Source organism: Arachis ipaensis, chromosome B1, assembly GCF_059453495.1.
Source record: "Arachis ipaensis isolate K30076 ecotype BB chromosome B1, ASM5945349v1, whole genome shotgun sequence".
In the NCBI taxonomy this organism is placed as follows: domain Eukaryota; kingdom Viridiplantae; phylum Streptophyta; class Magnoliopsida; order Fabales; family Fabaceae; genus Arachis; species Arachis ipaensis.
Genome location: NC_142436.1, coordinates 54723050 through 54745420, shown reverse-complemented (window position 1 = coordinate 54745420; position 22371 = coordinate 54723050). Strand labels below are relative to the sequence as shown.

At 33.1% G+C, this 22371-nt stretch overlaps 2 protein-coding genes across 2 annotated transcripts; both read right to left on the bottom strand.

Annotated features, from left to right (window-relative positions):
* Positions 1-9802: 9802 nt before the first annotated feature.
* Positions 9803-10888, bottom strand: LOC107606807 (uncharacterized). The gene has a single exon (XM_016308827.1). The coding sequence runs from the start codon at positions 10886-10888 to the stop codon at positions 9803-9805; it is 1086 nt and encodes a 361-aa protein (XP_016164313.1).
* Positions 10889-12699: 1811 nt separating this feature from the next.
* On the bottom strand, positions 12700-16265 carry LOC107630260 (uncharacterized). Its single transcript, XM_016333360.3, has 4 exons — positions 15466-16265; positions 14959-15195; positions 14644-14861; positions 12700-13398 (listed from the first exon to the last, which is right to left on the bottom strand). Exons 1-4 carry the CDS (start codon positions 15754-15756, stop codon positions 13218-13220), a joined length of 927 nt encoding a protein of 308 aa, XP_016188846.1. The 5' UTR covers positions 15757-16265; the 3' UTR covers positions 12700-13217.
* Between the last annotated feature and the right edge of the window lie 6106 nt (positions 16266-22371).

Genomic DNA, 22371 nt, shown 5'->3' with positions numbered 1-22371 from the left:
ATTTCAACATCATCATCATCGGTTTGGTAAACTGCTTGAGAAATATTTGAATTATTTTGTAATCCTGAAATATGAATTTCAGAATTTATAGGTCTTGAAATTTTTGAAAACTGGGATTGATAAGTCACTGAAAAAGATCTTCTTGCTGAAATAAAATCATTAGATGTTCCTGCTTTAGATCTAGAGGAAAAAGAGTTTCGTCTATCAAAGAAAATCTCTACTTTTCCCGATTCATCCTGTTTTATTTCTCTTAAAAGAGGTGCTTGTCTAGGCTGGGTGGGAATGGCTCAATCAATTGACCATGACTCAGGAAGGTCAATTTCATCCCACTTTATGAGCCTTGGGACCGTGACGTTGGCCTTTGTCATGTCGGTGACAAACAAAGTAGTTTCACGATCTTGAGATTTAAGAAGGACTCTAGAATTACAAGTATTCATGACCTTGTACTGAATCCTATAGATTAAGGCGGCAGGGATGGATCCTTCCTTCATGTTAAGACCATGAATTCAAATGTTTAGGAAAAGAGAATCAAGGATGTTGACATCTAACAAACTGACTGTTTTGTTTGGGAAACAGTTGAAGTAAACCGGACCGTGTCCTAGGCTTGTTTCAACTGTTCCGATTAAGGAATCTCGGAAGTCATTGTGTCTAATATCTCTAAGACACGTGAGGATGGAAGCATTCAAACCTTCTCAGATGAGAGGTTTGACGGCAACTTGGACACACCCTATGTGAAGATATCTGTAGTGACGGGCATGTTCTCTGACAGATTGTTTGGTCAAGAGATGGAATTCCTCACTGGAATCTGGTCCTAGAGGAATGTTGTTTTCAGCGGTTTTGATGATATAGTCTGATTTTCTCTTGTTGTCATCAGGGACATAAAGCTCATCTTAAGGGATTTTAGGTATCTCCCAATTGTCAATGGCTTGATTGATATCTTCGAAGCAAACTTCTTCTTCAAAGATATTGTGTTTGGGAGAAAGTTCCTCAGGTCTAGCCACTTTCTGAGTAAGGGGATTGGAGGAGGAATGGATTGGAGAAGTGGAGGAGAAAGACGGAGAAGAAAAAGAAAGGCGTCTGGAAAAATAACGGAAGAGTTTAGACATGTTTTCATAAAATATAAAATCTGATATCATTGCCCTCCTTTGGTTCAGAAAGAATATATATATTATCACTAAACTATCACTCAAATTTTTGAATCTGGGGTTTTTAACTCTTTTTTTTTTAATCCTTTAAATCCATAGCCACTAGGAGTTCTTACGTTTAGATCTTTTCACCTTCAAGGACATCATCAAATTAGCCTTACTGCCCAAATGCCAGGGTCTTACTGCTACAGTCCCTTTGAGTGATAAGATTAAACAGCCTGTACTTCCAGATTTAAAGCATTGTTTTCTTATATACAAAATTTAAGAACATGAACAGCAAATAAGAACATGAACAGTAAATAAGAACATGAACAGTAAAATCTCAGATCCATGAACCTCAGAAATAGTTTAATGATAATATTAATATTCCTATATATATATATATATATTATTGATTATTAAGTTTATAATTAATTTTTAATCCAATTTTTGGTAATTAAAATTTAAATAATTGAAATTAAATGCTGAATATTTTGCATCTAACCAATTTATTTTTTTATTAAAATTAAAAAATGAGTTGTTAATCAATTCTAAATTTAAATTTAAATTTGAGTAAGAAAATAAAAAAAAATATTTTAAATTTTATCTCACTAACCAGAATTAATTTCAAGATAAGAAATTACTTTGTACATCATATATATTGTAGGATAGTATGGTCATTTGCTATTTTTTAATGATAAATATTGTCAAATAAAATGGTGTAAGAAATTAGAAGAAAATGTATTTACAAATTTAGGAAATATTAATTTATTTTTCAATAGAATAAATTATATATTGAATAACAAAAGTCAAAAGTTGTTATTGGTTTCTCTTCCCACTAATTAATACTCAACGATGGTGTTTCGGTAGACCATGTTACAAAGAAATATTAATCGATCTAATAACTTTTGTAATGACATAAATTTATGAATTTGAAAATTTAAAAATCATTTCATAAAATGTGAAGTTTTACCAAGTAACAATGTTGATCATATTGTTTTGACTTCAAGAATGAATATGATACCAACAAATAAAATTGTCTCAAGTAAATTTTCACAAAGACAAACGTCCATAAGTATTGCTATCAATGAAAAATTAATCTATTTTAAAACAAATACAATTTATTAAAGGTCTATCGCTAACTAATGAATTGTTATACACACAAGGCGAGATTCAAACTCCAAATACTTGCTTAAGCGAACAAATAAAATGAACATTCAACCAATCCAAATTGATTAAAATAAATATTAATTATTTTTAATATTATTAAGTTGTAAAATATTTATAATAATAATTATTATATATATTTTTTATTTAAATTTTAATAAAAAAGTTTTATATAATTTTATATATTATGTCGTGCAAGGTACGGAACATACACTAGTTGCACAATGAAAAATTAGTCATACCAAATCATTATTTAATGCATTTAAGTGTTTTGGATCTAAATGATTGAATTATTTCCGTTGTAAGAAAAATATTTTTTGGATAATCTGGAAAGTTAAAGTTACTTCAATAATTATTATTTGTATAATTGCTGATCTTGCCTGTGAAATAGATCGGTTTTAACTACCCAGTATCCACCGAGCAATGTACTCGGAGGCTAAACATCCAACTCCTGAATCCGAGCTTTTCTCCGTGTTGTATGAGAGTACGAGCAATGAAAAAGGGGGGAGTGTAGCTGCAAAGGCACTCCAATGCTTAAGTCAGTATAGTGTTAAGTTCAGAACCTGGAATCAAAGAGATGCTTTACCTTTCTTTTATAGAGAATTCTTCGTCCGTTACATTCTAGGTGATAAATTGTCAGTTTCTGAGATGATTGGCTTTGTAACCGATTTTATTATGCCGTTTGAGACGTCGGTTATGATAAGAGTATTGATATCACCGAGTTATAGCTCATAAAATCCGAGCAGTAACAGAAAATGACGAGTTATGGTGACTGCCAATAGCAGTCATGAGGCCGAGTTATAGCTCGTATCAATGACGACCATATCACAGCCCCCAAGCTTAGCCTGAGGAAAGTTTTTTAATGAAGCAGGTTGAGCTTTTGTGATGAGTTATAACTCGGTTAAGTGGATTAGTGAGTGAGCCCCCAGTTCAACGTACTTCATTAAATGAACTTTGTATTTTGCCACGTGGGAAATCGTGCCCATTTTTTATTGAGGAGAGAGAATGAGTGGTAGCTTCATTAATGTTTTGATGGTTTCCAATGTGCCTTTCGTCGTTTGATGTGACTGAGGCATGGGTGATATTTGGAACGTTTTTTTTTTTATTAATTACTTCTACTGATTAGAATTTTAGCGTTTTGGTTTTCTACTTCTGTGTGAAGAATGAGCAAGAGAGGTATGGTTATGTCTGTGTGCTTGTGACTTCTTTCTTCCCTCATCTCTTTTTATTTCTTGGTTGCATGCTTGTTTTACTGTTTTTGATGGGGTTTGAGAAGGAGAAGAAAGTTAAGATAGATTGGTCTTATGACTGGGTTGGGGATGATGTGAGGTCTCGGGTGTCGTTGTTCTGTGATGAGGCTACCGTTAAGGAAGTGGATGTTAGTAAGGTAGTGAGGCAGAATTCTGGAGTTGGAGTTGAGTTACTGCCATGTAGTGTTAATGATAGGGTTTATCACCGGGGTAGAGGCTTTGAGTTTTTCTACATGCACAGCTGTGTTCTTGAAGAGCTGAGAGTTAGGTTACCCTTTACAGATTTCGAATGTCAGGTTTTGAGACAGTTAAACTGTGCTCCGTCGCAACTTCATCCAAATGGGTGGGCGTTCCTTCGTTCTTTTGAAATTCTAATGGAATTTCTGGAGGAGGTTCCGGCTGTTGACCTGTTCTTTTCATTATTTCAAGCCAAGGGGGTGTGGAAAGGTGGTTGGATAAATTTCAATAGCACCCCTGGATTTGGCATTTTCAGGTTGTACAAATCTTCTTTCAAAAATTTTAAAGAGATGTATTTCAAGGTTAGGGGCCCGGAAAAAGATTTTTCTTTTTTCGTAGATGAGAATCTGGCTGAGAAGTTCCCATTGTATTGGTGCTCGGAACCTCAGAATATACTTGGACCTGAAGTTATTTCTCCGAGAAATGTTTGTTTGATTGAGTTTCTTGTTGAAAATATTGGTCGGGGAGACCTGATTTCAATGTATGAGCTTCTGAAGTGGGAAGAGGATAAAGATGTTTTAAAATATTTGGGTGAGTTATACGGTTGTTGCTAATGTGTTTACTTCTTCTCATCATATATCTGATGTTATCTGTGTTTTGTAGGTGGTAAATATCCCGGTGTTTCAGCTGCGTCTCTGAGGACACGTTTCAAAAATAAGAATCTGGAGAAGGAGGTTTCATCTTCTAATGCTGAGAAAATTGTTGGGACTGGCGAAGTTACTCATCCTCGTCAAGGTCGGAGAAAGGTGATTGCGAGAAAGAAGAGGAAGTCCGATCTTGTTGAGTTGTCCGATGATTCCGATGAAAAGGAATTAGGGGTTCCTCTGGAGGAAATATAGGCTTTTATGGGTAATCAAAAAAGGCTTCATGAAATTTCTGAACAAAGTGAGGCATTTTCTGTGTGGGGAAAAGAGTATCCCTATATGGCTGTGGTGGACGAGTATTGTCAATCGTCGGCTGATGTTTCTCTTGCAAAGGAGGTTGGAGACATGGCGATTGGGCAGTATATGCAGGTAATGAGCTACCGTGTTCACTTTATTTTTTTTTTTCTTTGGAAGTCTTACAAACTTCGCTTATTGTTTTGTCTAGGTTGTTGGTCTGCGCCTTGCGAGTCTTGGGCGTAGCCAAGAGTTGAAGTATAAGAGAGTTGCTATGAAAAAATGGGAGGTTTCTGTTTTGAAGGAAGAGTTGGTTAAGAGTAAAAGTGATGCTGCCGAGCTTCAGGCACGGTTAACTGAGACCGAGAAGTTATTGAAGGAGACGAAAGATAGTTATGCTAAGGATGTGGAGGATTTGAAGAAAAAGGAAAGTGATTTGGCGAGCATACAATCTCGTCTAATTGAGGTTACTGCCCAACTAAAGGAGGTGGAAAAGAAAAAAGTTGATGAAATTCTGGATTCTTTTGTTGAGGGGTTTGAAAGGGCTTTGTTACAGGCGAAGTTTTTGGCACCAGAAGCTGATCTGTCCGGGATGGACCCTGGGAAAGTTGTTCGTGATGGCAAGATGGTCGAAGATGATGGTGACGTTGAAGATCAGGCGGATAATGTGTAGTTTGTTATTTTGTTGGATATTTTGTTTTATTTTGTAATGGATAGCTATTTTAACTTTGATGTTTATTTTTTGGATTGTGTTACCGATTTGAATATGTTTGAATGGTAGTACTTTCCTTTTAGGAAAAAGCTCTTTGTTGATTGATAGGAAATGATTATGAGGATATTTCATTTCTGTTTGAGAAGACTGCCGAGTAGTGGCAGGTTGTGAATTTAGACGAGTATTGTCATTTTCCGAGCTATATTGATAATGGATAGTGATGAAAAAGATAGATCGCATGATTGAATAGAATGAGATAGTTTTGATTATAAATTCGTATTTCTTTTGAATACAAATTTGCAGGTAGGCTAGCCTCGTTAAAACCTCTCCAAGCAAAACCCTTTGGGACAAAAACTTGGTAGTAGGAAAAAGAGTACTAGCCTGTCCCTGACTTTTAACTATAGTACTTCTTTAGGGAAGATACATTCCAGGTATTGGGTAGTACTTTACCATCTATTGATTCGAGTTTGTATGCTCCATTTCCGAGTACTTCTGATATTCGGTATGGACCGTCCCAGTTTGCTGCGAGCTTTCCATGTGAGGGTGGTTTCCGAGCAGTTTCCGTTTTACGAAGTACTAAGTCTCCTTTCATAAATGATCTGCTTTTAACCGATTTGTTGTATTGGCGAGCTAATGCTTGCTGTGCTGTGCGTTGCCTTAATGTGGCGACGTCTCTTACTTCTTCGATGATATCGAGCTCGGATCTCCGAGCTTCCTCGTGATTGCCGAGGTAAGTTCTGATGGAGCTCTGGGAGATCTCCAGTGGTATCATTGCTTCAGAGCCGTATACCAGCCGAAATGGTGTTTCTCTTGTTGATGACTGTGGAGTTGTGTTATACCCCCAGAGGACTTCGGGTATTAGCTCGGCCCAGAGGCCTTTGGTGTCATCTAGCTTTTTCTTAAGTGCATGTAGGATGACCTCATTTGCCGCCTCAGCTAGTCCATTTGTTTGAGGATGCTCTACTGAAGCGAAATGTTGTCTGATTTTAAGATTCTGCAAAAAAGATTGAAATTTCTGATCGGCGAACTGATGGCCATTGTCAGTAATGATATGGTTAGGTATTCCAAAATGACAAATAATGCTTTTCCAAACGAAAGAAATCATTTGTTGGGATGTTATTCTCGCCAGAGGTTGGGCTTCCACCCACTTTGAGAAATAATCGATTCCTACGATGAGGAATTTTACCTGACCCGGTGCCGTCGGAAACGGACCGAGTATGTCTAAACCCCATTGGTTGAAGGGCCAGCTGATTTCAGAGTGATGTAGTTGCTCTGCCGGAATATGTATTAGTGGTGCATGTTTTTGGCAGTTGTTACATGTTCGGATCTTTTGTTGGCTATCCTGGTTTAAAGTAGGCTAGAAAAAACCGGCTCGAAGGACCTTTTATGCTAAACTTCGTGCACCTATGTGTGTTCCACAGATTCCCTCATGTGCCTCTGCTAGTGCTATTTCTGCTTCGGGCTTGTTGAAACACTTTAGTAATGGGCGAGTGTATCCTCGTATGTACAATGTTCCTTTGAGTATTGTGAAGGAAGATGCTTGTCTCCGGAATTTTTTGACATTGTCCACCTCTTTTGGTATATTACCTGTTTGCAAATATTGTATGAAGTTCTTCCTCCAATCTTTTTCCTGTGTAACACTTACACATTTGTTAGAGTAACACTTGGAGATGTAAGGGTAAATTGATGCAACGTAGATAACTCGGATTGTGTACTACCGAGCTTAGATAAAATATCAGCCCTATGGTTTTGTTTGCGTGGGATGTGTTGTATTTCAAATTTGGAAAATTTTGAAGTTAACCTTTTAACTAAAAATAGATATTTAGATAGAAGAGGATCCTTGACCTGAAAAAGGTCGTTTACCTGTTGTACTATCAATAAAGAGTCACAGTATACCTTTATCACCGATATTTGGAGATCCAGACAAAGTCGGAGCCCGGCGACTAGTGCTTCATATTCGGATTGATTGTTGCTGGCTTTGAAATCTAGACGTAAAGAATGTTCCAGTATGAAGCCATCTTCGGCCTCCAGGCGTATTCCTGCTCCGCAGCCCCCATTATTGGAGAAGCCATCCACGTACAAAGTCCATTGCTTTGTATGGTCTTCTTCTGAAGGTACTGTAAGTTCGGCAATGAAATCAGCCAAGAATTGGGACTTAATCAGTCCCCTGGGTTCATACCTGATGTCGAATTCAGATAATTCGACTGCCCATTTTATGAGTCTTCCTGCAATTTCTGGTTTGTATAACACTTGCCTTAATAGGTGATCTGTTCTGACATGAATGACGTGGCTTTGGAAATAAGGTCGGAGTTGCCGTGCCGAGAATATCAGAGCTAATGCGAGTTTTTCTATCCTCGGATAATTGAGCTCGGCATGCTGGAGTGTTTTACTCACAAAATATATTGGACGCTGAATTTTGTCTCTTTCTGTGACAAGAACCGAGCTTATTGCCCAATCAGAAATTGATAAGTATAGAAATAAATCTTCCCCTTGTAGGGGCTTTTGCAGAATCGGCGGTTGTGAGAGAGTTATTTTTAATTTTGAAAAAGCTCTCTCACAATCGTCGTTCCAATGAAATTTGTTTTTCTTTTTTATTGTTTGGAAAAAGGGGATTGATGTTGAAGCTAGGCAGGGAACAAATCTGGAGAGCACTGCAAGTCTTCCTGTGAGGCGCTGAACTTCTTTGACCGTTCTTGGGCTGGCCATGCCAGAACTGCTCGGCATTTGTCTGGATTCGCCTCTATTCCCCTGCGTGTTAGTAGAAAACCTAAAAACTTACCCCCTTGAACGGCGAATGCACATTTCTCGGGATTGAGGCGCATGTTGTAGTGGCAAATTTGGCAGAATATTTCTGTAAGGTCGTTGACGTGACTATTTCCGATTTGTGTTTTGGCGACCATATCATCGACATAGACTTCAATGTTTCTGCTGATCTGTTTGGTGAAGACCTTGTCCATAAGACGTTGGTAAGTTGCACCTGCGTTCTTTAATCCAAATGGCATAACTTTATAACAATAGTTACCGAAATCAGTAATGAATGCCGTTTTATTTTGATCGGAGGGGTGCATGAGGATTTGGTTATACCCTGAGTACGCGTCCATAAAACTTAAAGTAGCATAACCTGACGCGTTATCTACTAAAGAGTCTATGGATGGTAAAGGGTAAGAATCCTTAGGGCATGCTTTATTTAAGTCAGTGAAGTCGACGCACATGCGCCACTTATCGTTTTGTTTTCTTACCATTACCACGTTGGCTAACCAGGTAGTAAATCTGATTTCTTTGATAAATTCTGCGTTGATGAGCTTTTGGGTTTCCTCTAGTGAGGCTCTTTTTTTCTCCTCGCCGAGTTTCCTTTTCTTCTTCTGTACTGGTCGGACTGCCAAGTTTATTGCTAGCTTATGACTGATGATTTGTGGGTCGATGCCGGGCATGTCTGAAGGTGTCCATGCAAAAAGGTCGGATTGATTTTGCAAACAGGTCCTGATGGCCTGTAATTCTGATGCGTTGATTGAGGTACCTACATAAGTAAATTTTTTAGGGTCATTATTAAAATATATTTTTTGTAGATCGTCGGAAGGTTTTGGGCGCTTGAGAAAATCGGCTCTTGGGTCAAGGTCGGCAAGTGGGTGGCCGTTTTGCTTGAGGTCGACATTGTTGACTTGTTGCTTTGGACGATTTTGAAATTTCATGCTGATGTTGTAACATTGCCGTGCTTCTTTATGATCTCCGTGGATTGTTACGACTTTATCGTCCTGCATGGGAAACTTAACACACAGATGAACTGTGGAAACAATTGCGCCGAACTTGTTCAAAAAAGGTCGGCCGAGGATAAGGTTATAAGGACTGAAGCAATCAACTACTAAATATTGAATATCATTAGTTTTTGAAAGAGGATGCTCACCCAGTGTGGTTTGTAACCACACTGAACCGATTATTGGAACCCGTTCTCTTGAGAATCCGACCAAGTCTCCTCCTGTTGACTGTAGTATGTTGTCGCTGAGCTTCATTTTTTGAAATGTGAAATAGAACAGAACGTCGGCACTGCTCCCAGGGTCCAAGAGTACTTTCCTTACCAATAAATCCCCTAGCTGAAGAGTAATTACCACATGGTCGTCCAGATTTTGTATGTTGGAGTTGAAGTCGGCGTATGTGAAGGTAACTTCTGGTTGTTGACAAGTCATTTCATCATCTTGTTGTGGTCCGTGTACCGAGCATATTGCTCGGAACGTCCTTTTCCTTGCCAAATTCGTGGATCCGCCACTAGCGTATCCTCCTGAAATGCAATTTATTATACCTCGGGGTCTTTCGTAGTGGCTTGAAGGTCCCTTATCTTTTCCTCGGTTTGGTTGTTCGGAGGAATCATTTGTTGTGGAAGGGGGCGCGCTTTTGGATGTGACCCCCAATGTATTTGTCGAGGTGTCCCTGCCTTGCCAATCATTCTAAAAGGTCCTTGGTGACTACACAGTCATCAGTGTTGTGGCCGTGCTTCTGGTGGAAAGCACAGTACTTGGATTTGTCTACATTCTTTGCATCTTGATAGGTGCCGGCTTTCCTTGGTGGTTTGATCAGCTTTGAGTTCAAGATCTCTTTGATTATGTCCTCTCTCTTGGTATTGAACTGCGTATAAGAATCAAATCGAGGCGTTAGTTTAAAATTTTTCTTACTACCCGAGCTCTTTTCGTCTTCTCGGAAGTGTGACTTGTCAGTTCTCCGAGCTTGTCTGAGCTCTTCAATATCAATTTGTCCTTTTGCTTTCTCGCGAAATTCTTCAAGAGTCTTTGGCTTGGCTACTGCGATTGTTTCCTGGAACTTTCCGGGTTGAAGTCCGCTTTTGATTGCGTGTAGGTGGACCTCGGGGTGGAGGTCAGGTATACTGATCGCGACCTTGGTGAAGCGGGTCATGTAGTCCTTCAAGCTTTCGTTTGGTCCTTGCTTGATAGTATTCAAGTAATCGGAGTCGTGCAAGTAAATTGCGGACCCGGCAAAATGTTCTTCGAATAACTTCGCCAGCTGTTGAAACCGAGAAATGGAACCTGCAGGCAAAGCACACAACCAATCAAGTGCAGGGCCATCTAAACAATTCGAAAAACAACGACATAAAACTGTATCTGATGCACCATTGACGATCATTATTGATCGGAACTTCTTAAGAAACTTCTTTGGGTCTCCGAGTCCATCATAAGGTGTGAGGGTCAGCGGCAAAGTGAACCTCTTTGGTAATTCGAAGTTCATTACTTCCTCTGTGAAGAGTCCTACAAGGTCGTCGACCTCTTCCTTTCCATCTTCAAGTTGAGGTTCTTCGTCCCGGACAGTCTCCGAGACATGAGAGGGTTGGGATTGATGTTCCTCATCTTCTGGTTGCTGGCGGCGAGTATCGTTGTGCTCAATCCGAGCGTGATTTATTTCAGCGATTTGGGCAGCCATTATTTGATTTTTGTCGGCCATTCGTTGATTGGCTTGTTGTAGATCAGCCACCATTCGCATGAGTTCAGACAGTGAAGGAGGTGGTGCGTCAGCCATGGGTGTGAATGGAGGTAATGAGACCAAAAGAAAAAGTATGATTTCCTCGGCCTCACGGTGGGCACCAATTGATCTTGCCTGTGAAATAGATCGGTTTTAACTACCCAGTATCCACCGAGCAATGTACTCGGAGGCTAAACGTCCAACTCCTGAATCCGAGCTTTTCTCCGTGTTGTATGAGAGTACGAGCAATGAAAAAGGGGGGAGTGTACCTGCAAAGGCACTCCAATGCTTAAGTCAGTATAGTGTTAAGTTCAGAACCTGGAATCAAAGAGATGCTTTACCTTTCTTTTATAGAGAATTCTTCGTCCGTTACATTCTAGGTGATAAATTGTCGGTTTCTGAGGTGATTGGCTTTGTAACCGATTTTATTATGCCGTTTGAGACGTCGGTTATGATAAGAGTATTGATGTCACCGAGTTATAGCTCATAAAATCCGAGCAGTAACAAAAAATGACGAGTTATGGTGACTGCCAATAGCGGTCATGAGACCGAGTTATAGCTCGTATCAATGACGACCATATCAATTGCTTTTAAAATAATGAATTATGTAACAATTAGTTTATATTTGGATATTTTAACTGAAAAGTTATTTTGTGATAATCTTATTATGTATTTGGTATGTATGAAAAAAAAAAGTTATCTGATACTTAAAATCAAATGGGTAAAATTATTGCAATTCAAAATAATAAGCTTTTGCTTATATCATAAGCTTCAAAATATTAGACTTGCTTATAAATTGTCTGTTAGCTTAAAACTGCTTCAAAATAGTCTACTAGTTTCGATTATAATCTGTTTTTTTAACCTAAACATGATAATTTTTTATAGAATACTTTTTTGAAAAGATAAATCATATTTTGATGGTTTCCAAACATGCTTCTAGTGTGATCAAAGTGGTGAAGCAATAGGAGGAAACATGAATTTAAGAATAGTAATACAAGTCAGGTCCAAAAAAAACGGAATAGTAATACAAGTGGACCAAACACATGAGCTAGCAAATGTGAACGGTGTTATTTGGGAATACAGCGATTGAAACTACTTGAAAGTGATGAGAACCTCTACAAGTATGTGTAGTAGCTCTCTAGATTCACGTTACAAGGATTTTACTTCCCGTGCATTCCCATTGAAAAAAATAAAAAATAAAAAGGGAAATAAAAGAAGAACTTAATTCAAGTGTGCTCTGTATTTGCGATTTAGATAACTTTTTTTTATTAATTAGCGAGTTTAAACCGATATATCTGAAGATAAGTAGACTTAAACCCACAACTTCTTAAGTGAGTATGAAGAAATTATGCCATTTGAGCTATAACTCGTTGGTTCTTTTCTTCTTTTTTGGGTAAACCTACTGATGTCATTTAAATGAAGTTCAAATTGGTTAAACTCACGCTAGCCTTCAATATTTAGTATTTAGACAAGTAGAATACCATATTCGTTTCCATAGCTAAATAAATAAAAAGTTTTCAAAATCTGAATTAACATTTCCGTGCTTTGGTTTATATTATTATTATGCAACCTAGATTGTGTGGTTTTGTGTTGTACTTAACTGATTGTATTTTAAAATTTGTTAATCTTGAAAGTTTCTTATTCTTTTTTTTAATGTTTTCCGTACTCCTATTACTTTGATATGCAATCCAAAATAAGAAAAATCTTCCAGTACCACACACATCAAGATTAATTTTTTCCCTATCGTTTTGGTATTAGTTGCTGCTGTGATTTATCAATGCAGACAAAATAATTATTGTGACTTGCATGTTAATAAACCAATTGCAGAGATAGTGGATGGAAAAGTAAACAATCATTGATATAGTTGCTTTACCAAGAAAAACCATTCCGAGCTCGGATACATTCTATAAATCAGGAATTTCATTCATATACAATGCCAAAGAGAGAAAGAAACACTAACATTGAGAACAATTTCTATAAATGAAAAAAAAGAACTATAAAAAAGAGGAACAAGAAACGGAAATGCTGAACTTAAATACTTGTCAGTCATGTTAGCTTGTTCCTCCCCAAGGTTATCAAACTCAAATTCACCTAAACTTAAATAGTTAAACTCAAGTAGTAGGTAAACTCGTAAAGTTTAGAGTAGTTTAAGTTAACTTGAGAATTTGATATCCTTGGTTCCTCAAACATCATCAACGGTCAACCATACCCACCCATTATATTACATTTGATGGTTGATCCTCCCTTCCCATGAATGGAGCTACTTGTTTTGAAAACCACATTCATCAGTGCAATGAGCACCACTAGCCATAGCCAGTTTCCAATAGCAGAATATGCTTTCACTTCATGCAGGAACAATGAATCCATGAATAGACCCTACTATAGGCTATTGCAACAAGGGTTCTTCCTCCGTTTGTAACTCCTTGAGTCGTCTCTTAGCATAAACTGTGATAATGATTGTTGTAGCCACAGTTGCACAGAAGCCAACAACATTCAAAATGATTTGCTCTGCAGATAAAGATTGCTTTTCATTTGAAGCATCAGCCAGAGTTCGAATTAGAATTCCCCTACGAAAATAGCAAAATAGAAAATTTGGTTCAAGTGGTTAAGATTTTTTGCATTGTTGGTTTGTATCATAGACAACAAAACCAGCATTTGAAATGGTCAACAGGAAGAACAGAAAAGTATTTATGCCAATGAGAACCAAAACAATCTAATCTATGATGTTAACAAGAACAGAAAGGTATTTCTAAAACCTTTACTTTGATTTAATCTTTTCCAAAATGAGGGGAAAAAAGCGAAGTCATGATATTAAAAAAATCTTAGAAACAGAATAGCTAAATACTGCCGTGTTGCAAATTGCAATTCCAACTTGCCATCTTCCGGAGTTGCCACCCAAGCTATAGCATGGGACATGGGTGAAAATGGTGACAGATAACATTGCAGAAGGGAGAACAGGCAGATAAGAATCTTATTTTCTAATTTCAATTTGGAAAACAGTGGAAACCGGGATTTCCATAACACACCATTAGTCACACAGAGAGAAACAGATCAATCTCCTACATCTCTACAAAGTAATAGAATAGTTGGAGATATAAAACCACCTGATAGTCCTAATTACCATCTAAATGAGAATGGAAACAACTGTTAACAGAAATATGTAACTGCTCGAATTATAATAAAGCATCTAATTCATAGATACAAATACCAGTTTACAAACCCAGTGTACATTCCTTATCAAATTCAATGAGGATTCAAATGTGAGAACATCATATGAAGAAGCTCAAAGATTAAACGATGCACTTGTTTATCTAAAAATATTTCTTGGGTTTGGTAGGAAGCATAAAGGAATTGAGATGATCAAGCAAAAGCCCAAAACCCAGACACACAAGCAATACCCACCTCACAAATAAGGAAACAACACAGAATTTAAAGGCCTATATTCAAGATAGATCTATGCATGAATAGTCATTAAAGCAACTCGCATAACTGTCAATTATGCAAGGTTTAATACCATACCATCCAGCTAAAGCAAGTATTACTATATACCGAAAGAATAGTATAAAGAATTGTGTTTTCTTGAGATAACAATTCTGCCCAACATAGTAACATATTCATATTGAAGCCACTTACACACCATATATCCACGGTATGGCATGCACGTACATGAGTTGATCACCTCACCCTATATGCTAGGGATGCATGACAACTTTTGAATGCAAATACTAGTTATTCAAGAAATGATCCAGCTAACTATATGCAACAAATAGAAATATGGACGAATTCATAGCTACTATTCAGGAGAAACTTACGTATAGATTGCAACAAATATTTCTGGCACCATTCCTACCAAGGATCCAATTATGTAAGGCCCGTACTTAACATTTGTTGCCACAGCACAATAGTTGTAGATTATGTACGGGAATGGAGAAATTCTGATCAAGGCAACTGCCCGGAACTGATGGAACCAACTTCCTCCACCAGCAGATCTTAGAATAGAGGCTTTCTTTGGATACTTTTCCAGCCACCCCTGCAAAAAAGAATCATAAAAATATTGGATCCTAATTAGCACAGATGCAGAGGCGCAAACACCGAAAATTGAGTCCGGTTGAAGACAAGGTATGTACTTCAATTTTATGATTGAAGGTTGAGCCGATGAAGAAAGGAAGCGATACACCGATTGCAGCTGCTGATATAATTAGCAAGAATCCAAAGCCATAACCAAATGTCATCCCAGCAACCCACATAGAAGGTGTTGATGGCAAGAGTATGGTTGGGAAGAGTGCAACAGAAGCAAACAGCAGCACAGTTAGCACTGGAGTACTGAATGTCTTAGTCTCCCAATTTATCACTGGAATAATATCCTGTGAACAAAAGTTAAGGCATCAATGAGAACAGCTAAAAAGGAAAGAACGCCAACACATCAAGTTTTCCACTTCGGTTTCTGCTAGGCAACATTTCAAACATATGGTATGCATCTCAGAATCAAAACGTTGCAAGCAAAAAACCAAATCCCAAAACCCATAGCACAGCCAAATCCAACAACAACCAGTTTTGTTAATTATTTTAGGAAATTAATAATATATCAAGAATTAAAAATAAAAAGTATATATAAAAAAGGAAAATGCACAAACCTTGTCTATGAAATAGGGTCCAACCCACTTGAGCACAACAACAGCCAAAAACCCAAGGCACAGAAACAACAACACCATTTTCGCCCAATAACACACGGCGGATCTTCTCGCCGGAGCCGAAGACTCCACCACGACAGCACCTACCGCAGAATCATCGCCGTTAGGACCGTTCTTCAGTTTCAAATAGTCCCCATTGTTGTCATCAGCTTGGACTGTGATTGCGAGGTCCGGCACCACCTCCTCTCTCCGACCACCCCCACCAATACCACCGTCATTCTCGTAATAAGTCATCCGAAGTTCCGAATAAAACAAATATCAAAACCCTAATTTGGTCGGTGCCACAAAAAGCTCCCTCCTTTCACCAACCACTGGCAGATGAAAATCACCCCAAAAAATATCTTTTTCTATATCAACGGTTAATCATGATTCTTGAATAGCGTTTTGAAGAATCGCTTCTAACCCCATGCGTCACCACCACCGCGAATGCAAGAACCCGATTGAGGAATGAAGGAGTCGGTGGTAGTGATGGCGATGGGAAGAGAAGCGCTTCGGTTACGGAATGAGAAACTGTTCTGCGATTTGAGGAATAAGAAAAGAAATTGAAGAAGTGCTTTCTGTTTTGCTTTTCTTTTCTTTCGCTTCTCACTTTGGGAACGTTTGATTGGGGACTTAAAGCGACATAAAACGGTGCCGTTTCGATATGGTTACCAGTACCACGCGCCTTTATGAGAAAGCGTCGAGTGGGGTTTGGAGTGACGGGTGTAGTAAAAGCCTAAACGGCATAGATTACCTTCACTTGCAAGTGAGGAAACGTGGCGTCAATGGTTTAAATGTATAATTATTTTTTAAAAATTTATTACTATTTTATATTTTATATAGGCTGTGAGCCTGTGACAATTTGTTTTTAAAATAATATTAATTTATTCTCTTAATATTTAATAAATAAAAAGTTATATATATATATATATTCTAAGAATCTCAAAAAGTAAAAAAATTTAAACTTTTATTTAAAATTTACAAATAATTAACAGAATAAAATAAAATTCTCAACCATTTTCCTTGTTTTTAACCTTTCTTTTTATTGTTGCAACTTGTGCCTGACTATAAAATACAAATATAAAAAGAGTTGATGTATAATTTTTTTTATTAAAATTCAATTTATTATAATAATTTATAAAAAGTATATTTTTTGTTTTACAACTTAAATTATACCGTATAGTATTAAATTGGTCATACGTTTGGGCATAATTCTATTTTGGTATTTAAAGTTTAAAGAGTCTTATTTAAATTTAAAAAAATTTTATTTAGCTTTAATATAGTCCCACAGTGAGGTTAAAATCAAATAATTAACGAAATGTCTTATATGACCGCAGTACAAGAACAAGGTCGATAATTTAGAAAACAAGTACAAGCTCCAAAGGCACAAAATCAATCGTAAATATATCGATACATTTATTTATATTTTCTTTATATCTATAGAAAATATTTCATTTAAATTGTAAAAAAAATGATAAATAAATATATTAATACATTTACAGTTGATTTTGTGCCTTTAGAATTTGTACTTATTCTTTAAATTATCGACCTTGTCATGTAGAATATTTTGTTAATTATTTAACTTTGACCTCACGGTAGAATTACGTTAAAACTAAATGAAAATTTTTTAAATTTAAATAGAATATTTTAAACCTTAAAAATCAAAACATAATTACATCCAAATATAAAAAATTAATTTAATAAATGATAAGTAACTTATTATTTCAATTAATTTATTTTTATTATTTTTATACACATGTACAAATAAAAAAGTGAACTAATAACACGTTAATGTATGTTGATATACTAATATTTATATAAGTATTTAGATAATATGTATTTTAAGAATACACATGATAAAGTTGACCGTTAAATAAAATTTTTATAGAAAATATAAAAATTTATCATTTTAAATATATCTATTATATATTATTAATTTTATAACTAAAATATATTATATATTATTATTTTATTACAATTAAAATTAATTTTTTTAATTAAAAAATTTTTCCTTTTTCGTTTTCTTTTTTTTTATCACTTTATCTCTCTTATATATTATTATCAATGACTAATTATAAATTTGATATTTAAATATGCAACATGATATTTTTAATTATATTTAAATTACATTAAAATTAAAATATTAAAAATTAAAATATAGTTATATTATATATTATATATTACTAACTAATTTAATGACTAAAATATATCACATGACGAGAGGAAACATTTCCTTCCAAAAATTATTAAATTCTTTTACTGTATTTTTTTATCTATCTTTCTCTCTTTTTTATTTCTGTCTATTAATAATTTGACAAATTAAAATGTGTCATTAAATATTTTTTAATTACAATTAAAATAATTTTTTTTCTAAAATTAACAAATTCCTTCTCTCATTTTTTTGCTTTATGTTTCTCTCTCTTTTCTCTTATTCTCTATTTTTTATACTTTTTATTCTACAAAACATAAAATTAATAACATAATATAATTCAAATAAAAAATATTATTATTATATGCATATTTTTTTATTTAATTTTAAAGTTTTACTGTTTATTTTTTTAATCTATATTTTTTTTCCTTCTTCAAATATTTATTACATAGAATTTAGAGAAAATAAAAATATTGTGATTAAAAGTTAGAATTAAGATTCAATTGTTTTTTAAACAAAATATTTTGAGTTAATTTTTTAACTATCAATATAATTTTTTATGCTAATATCTAATTATATTTTTATATACATAGAGAGAAAAATATTATTTTAAAATAATAAGTATAAAAATTAATTATTTCTATTTGTGCAATAAACTTAACACCTAGTCAAATATAAAAGTATACACGTTAAATTCTTTTAAATTTTAGATAACGAAATATTTCCTTCCAAAATTAATAAATTTCCTTCTTACATTCTCTTAAGTCTTATCTACCTTTTTCTCTTTTCTATTTCTGTCTATTAGAAATTTAATAAATCAAAATGTGTCACTAGATATTTTTTCTTATATTAAGATAATTTTTTTCTTCCAAAATTAACAAACTTACTCTCTCATTCTTTTTCTTTATGTTTCTCTCTCTCTCTTTTTATTCTCTATTTTTCTCTACTTTTTTGTTCTATAAAAAATAAAATTAATAACATAATATAATTCAAATAAAATATATTATTATTATATGCATTTTTTTATTTAGTTTTAAAATTTTACTACTTATTCTTTTAATATATATTTATACTTTTTCTTTCTTCTTCAAATATTTATTACATATAATTTAGAGAGAATACTAATGTTATGATTAAAAGTTAGAATCAAGATTTAATTATTTTTTAAAAAATAATTTTGAATTAATTTTATAATTATTAATATAATTTTTTTATACTAATATCTAATTATATTTTATATACATAGAGAGAAAAAATATTATTTTTAAATAATAAGTATAAAAATTAATTATTTCTATTTGTTCACAAATTTAATACCAAATCAAATCTAAAAGTATACACAATAAATTTTTTCACATGAAAATAATAACTAAAAATTTTATTATTTAATTTTTTATCTACGGAGATCCTAATCTTTTTAGCCGATGAGATTTTTATCTTTTTATGACTTTTTTATAAAAATAATTTAATTTTATAAGTTTTTTATACTATAATCTATAATGTTAAGATACAATTGATGTAATTTTAAAGAAAATATATATTTTGATAATATTATTACGAGTAAAAATATAAAAGCAAAATATTAGTTATAATAGTCTGGTGATACAAATGGTGTGATTAAGCAAGTTTAATTTTTACAATACGAAGATAGTTGGTTTGATTTTTCATTACACATATTTGCAATTATTTCGAATGGCTTGCACTGACGACGTAGTTCAACTGACTGAATTGAATCAGTTGAATTTGTTTCCTCTCATTCAACGTGATCAGAATTAATAAGTGGTAATATATAAAGGGTAGATATGAAAAATAATAGAGTTGAGAAAAATCGGCGATTACAGAAGACAATTCTTATTATATATAGATATAAATAAATAATCACATTTAACTTTTCTGTAGCTCATTTGTGTTTAATGTTTTGTACTAACTATTAAATAATTTTTCTCTTAACAATTTTAAGAAGTAATTTTTCTCTAAATAATATTAGATAACAAATATTTTTTCTTGCATTTGTTTTGTATTTAAATTAAGGAGATACTAATTCAATCTCAATTTTTATTTGCCGAAAACGTTGGTCCTTTACATTCTTCTTCTTTTTTTTACTAGTTGTGCATAAATAAATAATACAAGATATAATAAAATGTATCTCTTCTAATAGAAATTCAAACTTTAATTTGTAGCAGCTGAAAATTAAAATAGTTAGTATTCTCTGCTGGGGAAAGTTGGCATCATAGCCATAGGTCTATGAACTAAGGAAATTTTTGGTAATCAAATTATTGTATTTCAACTTTCAAGTTAATATTTATATTGCTCTTGATTTTCAGTTACTACCTTTATCATTAGGTGAATTTTATGGTGCAGAAGAAAAAAAATTTTTACACATATAAATTTGTGTTGTTACAAAAAATAGTTGACATGTGTCCTTAAAAAAAGAAAATAAAGTCTGTTGTTTTGCAGGTGAAATGCAGTTTTAAAAGTGAAGTATAAAGACTTTCCCTCTCTTTTATGTAAGAGTTTTAATACTTAGCTTAAATAATTATATTTATTATGATTAATTATAATGTGTTAGAATTTTTTTGTTTTTGCACAAAAGAAAGTATTTTGGGTTGAAATCAGATTTTTTTTTGTTATTGCTCCATAAATCTTAAAGCACATTTTTTCATTTTATCACACAATTTTAATTTATTGAAATATATATCCATTAGTACATATTTATACGAGTTAATTTTAATTTCATTCTTAACTAAAAAATATATAAGAATAAAACAATATCTTAAAATTTAAAAATTATTTTTTTATTTATCGATTAAATTTTAGTATAACATTCTCATTCTTATATATATATAAGTATTTTATAAAAGAATAATTTTATTTTTTTAATAATAAAGATAAATTTTATGTTTTTGAATAATAATACTAATACAATCATTTTTTTTCTATAATTGTTTCAAATAAAGGGAAATTGATTCTTTAACTTTATTTTATAATAAAGTTAAACGAATGGTAGCTAATCAAAATTAGTTTTCAGCTTTTTTTTTTCCAAATTCATAAAATCCAAAATAATAAAAATTACTCTTTTTTAAGAGAATAATTAATAAAATCAATCCATCCTAAACAATTTTTATAAAAATTAAAAATATATGAGAGTTAAGGATCATAGGAGGATCACTAGTAAGAATAGTAATTATACTTGGGGAATAAATTTTTTATTTTTTTACACAAATATGATAAAGTGTAATTTTTTATTATGTAATTTTAAATAAAACTAAAAAAATATAAAAAAAATTATATTATGAAATAAAAAATACACTTAACAATTAACAATATCAATAGAAAAAAATAGAAAAGACTCATTTTTATTTTCTACTGCAATAATAATGAATCTTACATATTAAATGAGTGAATAATATACATAATATTATAAGTTCATAAACTTATAAATTCAAACTTTCATTTTGTATTTCTTCTTGTAATATCCAAATACGAAAAAAAATCAGTACACAACACTATCATATTAAAATAATTAATTATTTTAAATTTTAAATATAATTAATCAGCCTAACTATTAAAGCTGCATCTCACTTTTAAAATGACAGACCTTGTCTTCTTGTTTGAAGGACACTTGTCAATTATTTACTAAAACAACAATAATCTATAGGTGTAAAAATTTTTTTCTTTTTACACCAAAGAATTCACCTTATCATTATTATTGAAGTATGAGATCGAATTTTTTTTAAATAAAATAAATATTTTATTAATATTTTTATCGATTTACGTAATCTTATTTACTTCGTTTATAGTATAAACGAAATATGGTTGTGCAAGATAAGAGAGAATGGATCTTTTCAATTTTTTTTTAATAATTGAGGGAATAAAGTGTGATCTCTCACTATTAACTTTGTAAATGAGACCAAGAATAAATATGAGAGAGGGAACAATGAAGGATTACAGATCACACTTTATACCCTCAATTTTTTTTAACAATTGAGAAGATTCATTCCCAAGATAAGACACCTTTGCAGTCGCACGTATTTTGTTTATAAACGTGTTGTGCAAGTGCAACGTGTCTTATCTCGCTTAGATGTGTCTATATAAGGAGCTCATTCACAGTGTCCTTTTTGTCACTTTTCTCCTCCATTACCTTCTTTTCTCCCTTTTTCGAATGTTTCTGTTGATATTTGTGAGATTTTCGAACTTTATAGTGCGCGCAGACGTACGAGAAGGAGACATCAATCGCCTAAACGTAACTTGGCACATTGCGGGAGTGATCAACTTTAAAATTAGTTTTAATTTTTTATCTCTTTAAGTGATTGAGCATGTAATTGGAGTTAGGGTACTTTTATAGATTCAGTGTAGTTATATATGTAGATTAGGTTGTCATGTTAATAGAATTTGTTAGGCGGTGTGAAATGTAAAAAATTAATAAATTTTAATTAATTAATTTAATTGAGATTGTTAATTAATTTAATTTTAAGTATTAGTTTTAATTTATTTATTAAATGTTTATTCAATTTTTGCATGTATTTAAATCAAATTTTAGCTTGTCGATTTTAATTTTGAATATGCTACATTGATGTTTGATAAATTAATTCATAATTGATTTTTTATAGTTAATTATTCTAAAATGTGAAATAATTGTTTATTATTAATTTTTATCTTTTAATGCCGAAATAAAATTCTTGACAATTGAAATAGATTTGTTATTGAAATACATTTATCTT

What these genes read in the sequence shown, in the direction of transcription:
- LOC107606807 (XM_016308827.1), bottom strand. Translation starts at nt 10,888, where the DNA reads ATGGCTGACGCACCACCTCCTTCACTGTCTGAACTCATGCGAATGGTG.
- LOC107630260 (XM_016333360.3), bottom strand. Translation starts at nt 15,756, where the DNA reads ATGACTTATTACGAGAATGACGGTGGTATTGGTGGGGGTGGTCGGAGA. An exon ending in GACCCTATTTCATAGACAAG is followed by an intron (nt 15,196 to 15,465) that starts GTTTGTGCATTT and finishes TTTTGTTCACAG; the next exon opens with GATATTATTCCAGTGATAAA. An exon ending in CCTTCAATCATAAAATTGAA is followed by an intron (nt 14,862 to 14,958) that starts GTACATACCTTG and finishes TCTTTTTTGCAG; the next exon opens with GGGTGGCTGGAAAAGTATCC.